At 40.4% G+C, this 12945-nt stretch overlaps 2 protein-coding genes across 2 annotated transcripts in view; both read left to right on the top strand.

Annotated features, from left to right (window-relative positions):
- The window catches only part of SELENOK (selenoprotein K), a 2027-nt gene extending 472 nt beyond the window's left edge, over positions 1-1555 (top strand). The window contains exons 2-4 of the mRNA XM_026046129.1: positions 302-392; positions 856-936; positions 1459-1555. Coding sequence (XP_025901914.1) covers positions 302-392; positions 856-936; positions 1459-1555 — 269 coding nt within the window. The remainder of the gene's footprint in view (positions 1-301; positions 393-855; positions 937-1458) is intronic.
- Positions 1556-2691: 1136 nt separating this feature from the next.
- Positions 2692-10634, top strand: ACTR8 (ARP8 actin related protein 8 homolog). The gene is made up of 13 exons (XM_026046058.1): positions 2692-2814; positions 2905-3075; positions 3506-3616; positions 3893-3997; positions 4523-4696; positions 5018-5111; positions 5614-5746; positions 6086-6239; positions 6952-7047; positions 7569-7709; positions 8046-8310; positions 8603-8766; positions 9214-10634. The coding sequence occupies exons 1-13, from the start codon at positions 2692-2694 to the stop codon at positions 9355-9357; spliced, it is 1875 nt and encodes a 624-aa protein (XP_025901843.1). The 3' UTR covers positions 9358-10634.
- The last annotated feature ends 2311 nt before the right edge of the window (positions 10635-12945 follow it).

The raw sequence follows: 12945 nt of genomic DNA, 5'->3' as shown, positions 1-12945 counted from the left end.
GGCGCGGGGAGGCGGGCGGGCGGGCGCTGCCGGGGCGAGGGGCCGCCCGCCCTGCGGGCTCGGGCGAGCGCAGCCGGCCAGGGCACCTCGCCCCGCTCGTGCCCTTTCAGGGGCTTCAAGCACTTGGCACTCCTGTTCCCCAAAACCAAGAGCGGCCCGTGGCCAATGAAGCTTGCTTACAAAGAATAGTTTCATTTTGCCTCTTCTGGACTTATTTGATATATGTCATATGAGATATGACAATATATGTCATAATGTAACTTATTAAACATTACAAATAATCTGTCCTAATATATTCCAGGCCAAGTTTTGGATAACCGGAGTCGGGCTCCTTGGCGTTTATCATCAATAACAGATTTCTTCTGGTCAATAGCAGATTTTGTGGTTCTTTTGTAAGTAGAAACTAATTCTTCAGTCACCTTAAATTTGTAATAGGTAAAAGCTACTCATTGGTATAAGTAACACAATACACCAAAACTATTTGTTTTACTCCGTAGCCCGTGTACCTAAAATAATAGTAGCTTGGTGACAGATAAAATGACTTTTATTCCATCATAGATAATATTTTCAATCACATAGCAGTGACATTCATATTTGGTTCCTCTTTTAATACCACAGCAAAAGGCATATATTTTGTTAAACTGATAATTTCTAACAGTTTGTCAAATAAGTGAAGTAAACTTTTCATAGTTTCAAATATTCAACGTTTGTGTTTACTTGAAGTTTATTGGAAGACTGTTCATTTCCGGACACTTTTTTTTTTTTTTTGCCCTGTTTCTCATGATGCAGTCCATAAATTCTGAAACTGTATTTCTAGCAATCAATTTACATAACTCCTCCTGTTTTATTTTTCAGTTTCCAGAGTATTATTCAACCAGATTTGAGAAGGAGAGGCTATACATCTTCCTCCTATACTGGATCTGATGATAGAAGAGGGTATTATTTCATATTCACACATATCTCCATCTGAACACAATGTCTTAATATATTCAATTTATGTTTGCTGTGATTTGTTTTGAATCAGGTCACATCAGGAGACTAAAAAATGTTGTATTTTCTGTGACCTTTTCTGTGAAAGTTGTTGAATACAATGTATCTAGTCTAGACGGTTGAAGTAACAGACGCTAAGTCTAACTCTCACTAATGCAATGCTTCCAAGCTGCTTGGTAAGTGATAGCCTCTCTATCACTTGAAAAGTTTGTTAAACTTACTTATACAAAAGCCTTTAACTTGCAGTATCAGTCATTGCATCTATTAGTTTATCATAGGTTATGTATGATTTGTAGAGAAACACTYTGGATATCACTTCTTTAGCTTTTGAAGCATTAGAAGTGATTTCCAAGTAGTTTATGGGAAGCACTGACTGCTGCATTTTTGTTCTAAATGGATGTTATTACATTTTTATGGAGTTAAATAGTTGTGGGGTTTTTTTGTTTTTATTTTTTTTTTCCTTTTAAGACCTCCAGGATATCCGCGCCGTAGGATGGGACGGATAAATCACTGGGGCGGCGGTCCCAGCCCRCCGCCAATGGCGGGAGGAGGATGAGGAAGGTAATTTCAGACCTGCTGCCTCCTGCTTTGAGCCTTGGGAAAGGCAGTGGCGGGAGGAGCTTCTGCATAAACTCCCCAAAGGTCCTTGCTGCCTGTGCAGGGGCATGGAGATGGATGGTGCAAAGTGTAGCATAGATTCTTGAACACAAACTGTAAATACACACGCACGTGCGCACACACACACTTGTGGCTTTTTATCTTTTTGTTGCTAAGTTAGAGTTTGATTCAGATCATTAGTAGTTGAAACTTCTTTTGCATTTCTAACACTTGAAATATAAGAAAAAGGTGCTTTTCCTTCTGTTAGTGAGAGCTGTGTAAGTCTTATATTAGAGCATAAAAGCCAGAATTGCTTCAAACRGGGGAAAGACCTTTTACAAACGCCTTTCTTACCTTGAAAATATCTTACAGTTGATTCGAACTGTGACTTCAGTGTAAGTTTTGTTCAGTAAGCTAATTCATCTAGTGGGTGTTTCATCTGATAGGSAATTTATATAGCATAGTTCCATCTACTTAAGTCAACAATTCTCTTTGGCAAGTCTCACTTAGCAAAATTCAAAATACATTTTTTAAAAATTGTTACTTGCATAGTTTTATCTCATAAGGGAAAAGTATTCTTGTCATTTCTAATGTGCCACGTCTTTTTTAATATATTTTAGGTAAATGCCTGCTGTAAGAGGCGGGCAGATGAGCGTGCACGTTTGCAAGACGAAAGGGAAGAAGAGTTGGGTGTAGGACCAAACGAGCTTGTTGTGGATGTGCACGCCTGGCTGGAAACTGCCCTGCGGAACAAGCAGGCCCATGAAGTTGTGCTGGGAACTCCCTCCTCAAGGATCCAGCRCGACTGAGACGCAGTTTTATTGATACGTGTTTCCTGTCTGTCTGAAGTCTTTGTATAGTTCCTGAACGTTTTACTGTAGCTGCGAAATAACAACTAAATTATATCTGGCTTGTGACAGCGCCGTCTTCCTGGTCACTGCCGTCCAGCGGAACAGCCCTGCAAGGGGCTGAGCCGCGAGCGGCGGCGGGGAGCGCGGCCCTCGCCGGGCCGGGCCGGAAGCGCCGCGCCGGAACCAGCGCGCCGGCCCGCCCCGCCGCCGCCGGCCCGCTTCCGCCGGCGCCGCGGCCTCCGGCGGCGCCAGCATGACGCAGGCGGAGAAGGGCGAGGCGGAGAACGGCAAGGACAAGGAGCGCGAGCGGGAGCGCGAGCAGCGCGGCGGGAAGCGGCCCATCGTGCCCGCCGCCGTGCCCGAGGCGCTGCAGGAGGTGGGAGCCGCCCGGGGCGGGGGGGGGGGGGGGGGGGGGGGGGCCGCCCGCCCCTCCACGCCGCTGCCCTCCGCTCTGCTCTCTCCGCAGCAGATACAGAGCAACTTCATCGTGGTCATCCACCCGGGCTCGGCCACGCTGCGCCTCGGCAGGGCCACCGACACGCTGCCCGTGGGGCTGCCGCACGTGCTGGCGCGGCGGCACCGGCAGCCCGGCCAGCCCGTGTACCGCGACGCGTGGCTGCTGCGCGACGGCCTCAGCGTAAGCGCCGCGGGACGGGGCGGGCAGGCGGGGGGCGGCCAGCAAGGCGCGGGAATGCAGCCCGGGAGGGCGCCCCGCTGCCCCCCAAGAGCCTCCCTCCATAGGGAGCGCTCCCCACAGCCCTCACCGGCACTGACAGCTGTCAATCAGCCAAAGCCTCGCTGAGAACCAACCCCCCTTTGAGCCTCTGGCACCCACGTCAACATTTCCGCTCCCATTCAGTACTTCTGCAGGCACACACAATATCCCAACTCACCAGACTGGAGAGCAAGTGGAGCAGCCTTTAAAATCACTCCGAATGCTTGAGCTGACTCTGACAGATATGCGCTGAAAGCTGTAATACAAACAAACAGCTTATTTAGAAAGTTGTATGTGTTCACTGTACAAACCACCAGTTTCCCACAGTCTTGTTTACATTTTGTTTGTCTAGAAGCCTGAAAGTACTGAGCAGAGACAAAATGGTCTTAAAATGGTGGACCAAGCAATATGGTCCAAAAAGATGTCAAACGGGGCAAGACGCATACCAGTGTCACCTGACCAGGTAAGTCATCCCTAACAGTTTACTAAATTGTTGATTCATACGTGGTTCACATGTTCATTCATGTGGTGTAATAGAATATTGTAAAGGATAAGAATAGTTACCTACTGCTGTATACAACAAATATGGTAGATGTGGATGTCTGCCTTAGCTCCTAAAACCCAGAGTAAAATGCAGACTTAGCTCACTTCTTCAGTCTTGTTTTTTACTTTTCCTTTCATGCATAAAAAAAGACTTATTAAATATTTCTCAGTAACATTTGACCTAATTACATTTCAGGCTAGGTCATACAACAGGCAGATGCGGCCAGCTATTTTAGATCACAGCTCTGGGGCCAAGTGGACAAACACATCAAATCATCCGGAATATTTGGTAGGAGAAGAGGTAAGATGCATGCTGAAATGAGGCTTAACGTTAAGTTTTAATGCAGCTATTTAATCACTAGCGATTTGGTACATGGTAGCAGCCATAGGATATAGTTGCTATAAATGAGCTTTTGTGCAGGGACTCATGGAGAACTTTRCATATATGGTACAACTGAGGGAAAGGCCAAGAAGCCCTGAAATAAAGATCAGCATAAGAATCACTGCATTCCTCAGCTTCAAAGAATTTTTGAACTATTTTACTTACTCATTTGAGATGATGCAAAAATATACTGGTATGTCCACAGTAGATATCTATGGATGTGAAAAGTTTTAAACTATGTTTTTTGATGTCTTTTAAAAAATGTTTTATAATCCAGCCCCATTATAAATAAATGTGTGTTTTATCATCAGTCAGAGTGCTGCTACACTCCTTGTTCCCTCTACTTCTGAAATTATTTTCTAGTATTGGTTATTAACCTTTTGGGAAAGGCAATGTAGAGTGGTTTTCTCTCTCTCTCTCTCTCTCTCTCTCTCTCATTTTCAGGCACTATATGTTAATCCACTGGATTCTTACAATATTCACTGGCCTATTAGAAGAGGGCAGTTGAATCTCCACTCAGGACCTGGTGGCTCCCTCACTGCGGTATTAGCAGATCTTGAAGTTATATGGTCACATGCAATACAAAAATACCTGGAAATACCATTGAAAGACCTAAAGGTGAGCTGCCCTTTGTTAACTCCAAAGGAGGGGACAGAGGAATACATGCCTAGCACTTGCATCATTTTTCTTCCATGATATGTGTGTGCTCATCTCCTATCTGATACACATTTAAACATTTTAACAGCCTAGAAATTCTTAACTTGGTACTTAACCCTGAACTGATTTTTAAATCATTGAAAATGCTCTTCCCATAAATTCTGCTTCTTTTTTTAGCACCTTTCATATTATGTTTTATTGTCTGGCATGTCTTTGCATGTCAATCATGTAAAGAAAAATCTAATTTGAGAGCTGGCATTAATTCATTGTTCTTATCTCCAGTATTACAGATGCATTTTACTAATTCCAGATATATATAATAAACAACATGTGAAAGAACTGGTAAATATGATCCTAATGAAGATGGGCTTCTCAGGTACAACCTACAATGAAATMATTTAATGGCTAACATATAGCATAAAAGATTTCTTTTTCTTCCTCTAAATTACATTTATGTGGGCCAGTCCTAGTCTGCTGTTCTAACATTAGCACCTTTCATCTTTCACTGTCCTTAAAACTTGTCTTTTTCAGCTGGGGAAAAAGACTAGTGTTAAAGCAAGTTCTCCCTTCGCTACTAGATACTCCAACTGTGGGCTTCTCCTTTTAGCTCAGATTAAAATTMTGTAGCAACAGACAAGTATAATAAGCTAAACAATAGAAAATATTCTAAGTGTAAATTAATTACCAGTGCTTGAGAGTACAACTGCTGTCTTTTAATAATTACTTACAACTGTTAATAATAGTACGTAAACTTTCAGAGCAGAGTTAGACTATTCGTAATCTTTAAAAGATACTAAGATGTCAGAACATGTCAGAAACATGACTTAGGTTGAGCATTAACTGAAGATAATTTTTTCCCCCCTTCCCTGTCTTGCTAGGAATTGTGGTACATCAGGAGTCTGTGTGTGCTACTTTTGGAAGTGGTTTAAGCAGTGCATGTATAGTAGATGTGGGAGATCAGAAGACGAGTGTTTGCTGTGTGGAAGATGGTGTTTCACATCGCAACACCAGGTATCTTAATGTCTTATAATAAGTCCATGCTTAGTTACTTATGCAAAAATTTTACTGTAAAAATGAAGTATTTTATAAATTTTTTTGATTTGTATAACATACGTGATCATGTCACAGCAACATGAACCTTAACAAAAACAAAGCAAAAAACCGCACACACAACACAAACTTTTGCCAACTTCAAGAGAAGAAAAATGCAGAACTGACTCTCTACTCTGCAAAGTACATGGAAGTCATGATCACTGCATTCAAAATATTTCTTGTTTTCCTAGGTATGCTAGTGTAGAAGGCTAGGATCAAAAAAAGCAGCAAGCTGACTTTTTCTTCTCCTTGCTTTAGGCTGTGCCTTGCATAYGGAGGATCTGATGTATCAAGGTGTTTTTACTGGCTTATGCAACGAGCTGGGTTCCCATATAGAGACTGTCAGCTGACTAATAAGTTGGATTGCCTGCTGCTTCAGCACTTAAAGGAAACATTCTGTCATCTAGACCAGGTGACAAGGGAATATGGTGTTTTCTCCAAGTAAATTTTTCTCATCCCCTATGAAATGCTACTCTGAGGAGTCTGTGAGTTTCAAAATCTCTTGTGGTTCATGGTTAAATAAAATCATTGCAACTTATGCAGTGGTTTAGAGATGTGTGAGGTGAATATGCACAAGACTTGATGATGTCTTTTGTATGGTACAGTTTATTTTTAAGTATAATTTCCCCATACAGGCCTCTRATGGGTATATTTAATTACTAGATTGTAGTCAATTGCAGGAAATAGATTTCAAAAGCATACAAAACATCATTTACTTAATTGAAATAGACTTGAGCTAGTGGGGGTTGGAGAAGGCTTAAGGTATTTTTGTTTGTCTACCTTAGAAATAAAGTAGGTTTGCGAGGGTTTTTGTTTGTTTTGTTGTTGTTCTTTATAGCAGCAACAACATAATCTGCTGTTCAATCCAGCAGATTATCTGCCAGCAGGTCTGCTCTTTCCACACAAGAATTTATTGTAGAGCATTTCGCATGTAGAGAGCTGTTCTGGCAGATCATACTACAAGAGAAAACAGCTTCAAAAATTTCAAGATAGATATATGAAATATAGAGTCTAAAGAATATTTTTACGTTTTAGCTTGTTGCACATGTTGCCACCACATTAAACAGGTTAACCAGTCTGATAAAATGTTATAAAATATCTCACTTTTTACTTTTTAACCTCAGGATATTTCTGGACTGCAAGACCACGAGTTCCAAATTCGTCATCCAGATTCACCAGCTTTATTATACCAGTTCCGGTTAGGGGATGAAAAATTACAGGTAACCTCCCTTTCCTTCAAGGCGGGGAAGCGGGAAGAGGGGGAAGCCTTCAAAATTCATAGGTTGTCTGTAAACTTTTTGGATGATGATATTGAAATTAATTACAGTAAATAAAAATGTGCCTAACTGTATTACTTATGCACTAGCAGATGCATGAGACTTTCTAACTAGTCTTAGTTAAAAATGACAAAAATTTAGTTCAAAATTTTTGTCTTTGAAGTATAAGAAATGAATGCAGATCTTGCAAGTTTTTCCACATCTGAGTTCTTTTAATTTTTTAACAGATTATATTTGTGTATTTGTTCATTATTAAAAACTATAACCTGTAAAGAGACCTATAAGAATGTACAAGTGTTTGTTGTACTTAAGTAAACTACATGAATCTGGCACTCTTTACCTTATTATAAACCTCATAGAAAAAAGTACACTTAATTGAGTTGTTAGAACAAGTGGTGATAAGTAGTAAGTGATAAAMAGGAAAAACTGTTCAGTACAGTGAAACCAAATCTCTTATTCTTCAGGCTCCAATGGCTCTGTTTTATCCAGCAACTTTTGGAATTGTGGGACAAAAAATGACAACTCTACAACACAGATCTCAAGGTGATCCTGAGGATCCTCATGATGAGCATTATCTCTTAGCTACACAGAGTAAGCAGGAGCAGGTGTGCAAAATGCTTGTTTTGGTTTTCACRAAGTGTTATTTAACTGCAAAATGCAAACAAAACTATCTCATCTCTGAAAATGAAGTTTGTCAACAATGAGGAGTAAATTTACATTGCAGATATCTAGAAAAAAAAGTCCTTAATTCTCAGAGTCTAAGATGCATTTCAAAATAGAACCCTTACTTTCAAAGTGGGATTTAAATTAAAAATAGATGGTAGTGCAAGTAGCAATACACTGTTAAGCATTTCTCTTCAGTAACGTAAAGAGTGCTTATTAAGACTTAACTTTTGTAACCTGCTGTAGTTTAAAAATCAACTTCTTTTCCTATTTTTAAGTCTTCAAAAGCTACAGCTGATAGAAAATCTATGTCCAAGCCTGGTGGACTCGAGGGAGACTTGCGAGGCCCAGCCTCAGACATTTCAGAGAGGATCTACCCTCAAGAAGTGGAGCTGGGATCTTCCCAGGGTGATTGTATGATGCCTGGAAATGACTCGGAGGAACCTGTAACTGCGCACATGTCCAGGAAAACAGCTATCTCCCAGTTTGAAGGCAAAGCCCTAGGCCTTGACAAAGCCATTCTTCATAGTATTGACTGCTGTGGTAAGAATCCTATTTTGTATAAGCCTGTAAAATATATAATAGTCAGAGTAGCGCCCTATACTTTACCAAAGTAATATCTTAGTTGTATTTTGCATATTATCTATTCTGTGTTTGTTGTATTTGAGTTTTGGTAGAGTTTCTTTAGCTAGATCTTTTGAAGCCTGAGGAATAGACAAAGAATTTTAAGAGCAGATGGTTCTWCATTTCTGTGTGGTTGGACCTGTAATCTGCGTAAGTAAAGTATAAGCCTGATTACTATAAATTATATTTTTTTGTATCAATTATATTCCAGCATCTGATGATACAAAAAAGAAGATGTACAGCTCCATTCTAGTAGTAGGAGGAGGCCTTATGTTTCATAAAGCTCAAGAGTTTCTTCAACACCGAATTCTCAACAAAATGCCACCTTCTTTCAGAAGAGTTGTTGAAAATGTTGAAGTTATTACAAGACCTAAGGTACATCATTAACTAAGAGATAAATAGTCGAGTTAGTAAGTTATGATTGGTCTAGAGCTTTACAAAATTGTKTTACTTCTTTCCCCACCCCCCTCCGTAAGGCGAGAGATAGTGTGGATTAAAACCAGCAAGTTTAATTTGCCAGTTATCAGTTGAATTTGTAAAATTAAAATCCAACTATTTTTCAAACTTGGAAGAGCATTTTTCATGTAGGCCTGTAAGACATGGTATGAAAACCAGTGACTCCTCAAAAGATATTAAATAGTCTTTCCCTATATTTATCATTTTATCTTGGAAGAGTCTTAAGTTTAGGAAATGTTGTCTTTTCCATTGTTTCCTGGACTGCCAAAGGTCCACACAGCAGTGAATCCTGGGGGAATAAATAGGATTGAGGGTATGAGAAATAAAATGATTGATGATTTTTTTTTATTATTATTTTGAATTTAGGACATGGATCCTCGCTTAATTGCGTGGAAAGGGGGTGCAGTTTTGGCCTGTCTTGATACAACTCAGGAGCTGTGGATTTACCAGCGAGAATGGCAGCGCTTCGGTGTCAGAATGCTGCGAGAGCGAGCTGCATTTGTGTGGTAATTCATGCTTACAACATAGCATGGCTGACTAAACATTCCTTTCCCAAAATTTCCACTTTTTTCCCCCAGTGCAGAGGTATTGATCATCTGTTGATGKGTGTTTTTGTATTTTACTGAAACTTAAGTCTTGAGATTTTTTCTGAAGCAGTGCAAAAATCCCATCCAGTGAGAAGATGTTACACTGAACATTGCTATACTCCRACTTTTAAATTGTATGCATTTAAAGCTCATTGTATAGTGTCACAGTCCTCTCCAGATTCACTATGATAAGCTATGATACAGCTTTTTTTGTGTATTGAAATTGCACAACACGAGTATTTGATATATCAAGTACTCAAGTGGCAGATGTTAAGTCAGGATTCATTCTGGATGAACATAGGCACCACAGAAGCGAGAGCTGCAGGCTGCACTCTATGGACTTCTAAAATAAATTTATTATGCATTTTTAAAAAAAGGGAAAAGCTTGAACGACGTATTTTTCCTTGCCTGTTGTTACCCTCGAGAACTCTGATAATTTCTCACCCTCCAGCTTTCTCACTATTTAAAACACACCATATGGCACATCCAAAATACAGCACACGGATTCCAACACTATGACATGAGCATACCAGCATTTGCCCCCTAGCAGTAATCTTCAGTTACAAAAGGGGTCAAAGACCCAGGATAAGAAAGGGTAAGATAAGTCTTTGATAAGACAAGCCTAAGGCAGCATAGCCAGTTTCTGTAAAGTAACAAGCCCATGAACAACCCCAAGTGGTAACCTGCAGGAGTTGYTTAAACAAGCTAGGAAACTCCTCCATCACTGCAGTGTTCAAAGCAGGAATACAGCCAGATTTTTTTACACAAGATGTCAGCTCCTAACTGCTGACGTAAACTGCTTCTGTCTGCTTCATAAAACTTTTGGTGATTGGCTGTTTTTAAACAAACAATTCACTCAAAGAAAGCTATTAGATAAGAGAAAGGAAGATACAGAAGAGCTAGTGGAAGATTCCTAGGATCGCTGGCAGGTAACAATTCTTAAATCAGGAAATACCTATTTGAGCAGTCAATTCTAATAACTATTTCTAATTGCCTTTACAATGGATGCTTTTAATTATTTAGTTGATAGATTTTATAATGAAACTAAAATTAACAAGTTTTCAAAAAGTTTAAAAATTGATTTTTCTAATACCTATAACAATATTCAAAGTTACACAAAGTTTAGCTTCAGTGACACTTTTTCATGCCATTTTCCATTTGTTGTAAAGATATTCGTATTTTGGAAATCTGTAGCTCATGTGAGTATTTAAAAGCACCATCAGAAGATACCACATGTAGAAGTAAGGCACTGCATTTGTAGAATTCTCAGTTTGCTTTCCAGTTACATTTTATATACATTTTCTTGATACAGAAAACATGGCATTCGAGAAAATAGGGTGAATTAATTCTTGTAGTTCATTGCTATTAGGAGCAAACTATGGAACTTGTATCTTTGTTTAAGAGACCTCAATACCTTCATAGATTAACTTTTGGCTTTTCCAACTCATCTTTCCCCCCCCCAATAAAAGCTTAAAGCAAAAAGGCTAGCTAGAAAGAATGTCAACATTTTTAGTTATGATTTACGTAAAGTGAAAAAAAAAATAGGCACCATATCATTTTTCAAGACTGTCTTGAATCTGCACATACCAAATGAATCTATAAATATTTCATTGAGATTAGTATTGAACTTCTACTGGCCAGCTATAGGAACATAGCAAGTGGGAAGCATCTACCTGGATKCTAGCACTTCCTTAATGCATGTAACTGCTGCTTTGCATATTTAAACAGTAACAGACACTCATAGCAGTTGGTGCTCACTACTTTTAAACAGGATGTTAATATTTAACAATCAGGAAACGTTGAAATTGTTCATTATCTAAGACATTCTAAAGTAGAAATTAGTGCACATTACTAAAAAATACAGCAAAATAAGGGCAAAATATGTTAAAGAAAACTCTGAACACAGACTAAGCTCAGTGTACCTCTATAGCTAATAAAGCAAGCACAGTTTTTACACATGCTACTTCATTCAGAGCTTGTGTAGCTTTTATTCTGGTAACAATGGTAACAATAAYATTGCTACTATTGTAATGTAAGGTAATGAACAACAATAGTAACAATGATACTGTCCTGCCTTTACTCAACTTAAAGAATAGGTGAGTTCACATGCTGAAGTTTTGTGGTCATCATTTTTCTTGAAAATAGATGAACGAAGGTCAGAACTACCCTCAGTTTTCTTCCCCCCCCAAAACATGCAAACTTGTTTGTTTTTCTTGTAGCTGTGCCCATTTAAGGTATTTCTACAGATCAACATACCATTTCTATGACGTATCAGGGCAGAACTCTTCCAGATAGTCAATTTTGCTTCCAGATAGTCATTTTGCCGCAGGAAACCTATCATAACTATTCATAATTGCTAGTATCATCATAGTGCTAGAGAGCTCCAGTTAGGGAGCAGGACCTCAGAGTCAGTGCTATGCAGGTCTTGACAAAAAAATAAAATAAAAAAAAACACACACTAACACAACCACCCTGGCTTCATTAAAATAAATGGCTAACTCTTGAAAATGTATTAAACATATATGCACTCTATGCATTTTCTATTGTTAATTACTTACTAAAAGCCTTGAATACACATTACAAATTCTGGGAACACCTATCATCTTAGTTTCAAGCACTGTTGATCACCACACATTAAAGACCWGTTAAAAATCTCTTATCCTTTGACTACACATTTACCGATTGTTCCATGCAGCACAAGGACTGCAATGACTGTGCGGAAGTTTACAATTAGGTGCTCAATTCTCCTTAATAACCAAACATTTAGTTACCATCCCTTCTTTTTCTGCTTATTCAAGTGCTACCAAGCAATCAGGGAAAAAAAAAACCCAAAATAATCATCCAATGTATTTGCAACATAGCCACAAGGACTGAATTGGGAGAATAACCATCATCTATGAACCATAACAAGGTAACAAAAAATATCATCCCAAGAGCTGCAGAGAAAGCTGAACTCTGTTTTGAGATCATTTTCTCTGTYGGTCTTCATTGCATCTGAGGCCACACTCGAGCAGCCCAGAAGAGCAGCTGCACCCAAAATTAAGAAAGAGTTCAAATAATCGGTAGGCGCTAGGAAAGACCAGTATCCAAACCAAACAAAGTGGTGTCCATGGGATTATAAAGCGGGTGCCCTGTCACGCTACATCTTACATGAAACATCCCAACACCTTCCCCGCCGCCTAACGTTTTCACTGAGGACAAATTAAAAATAAAATAAAAACCACCACCAAAAGCAAGACAACCAAGCCGGGCTGTCTCGCGGCCGCCCGTCCCCAGCCCCGCACGACCCGCGGCCCCCGGAGTGACGGTTTTTAACGGTCCCGCGCCCCGCCCCAACGGCCGCTCCGCCCCAGCGGCCGCGGGGGTCGCCCGGCGGCGCGGCCGGGGCGGGCAGGGGGGGCCCCGCACTTTGCCCGTCTTGCGAAACGGCCCGAGGAGCGGAGCGGAGCGCGGGCCGCGCCGGGACGAGCCCTGAGCTCGCGGGCAGCTGCGGGACGCGGCCGGGCCGAGC

This window comes from Nothoprocta perdicaria, unplaced genomic scaffold (genome assembly GCF_003342845.1).
Source record: "Nothoprocta perdicaria isolate Ctin4 unplaced genomic scaffold, notPer1 scaffold_42, whole genome shotgun sequence".
Taxonomy (NCBI): domain Eukaryota; kingdom Metazoa; phylum Chordata; class Aves; order Tinamiformes; family Tinamidae; genus Nothoprocta; species Nothoprocta perdicaria.
The sequence above is the reverse complement of the archived record's forward strand: the minus strand, read 5'-3'. Positions and strand labels throughout refer to the sequence as shown.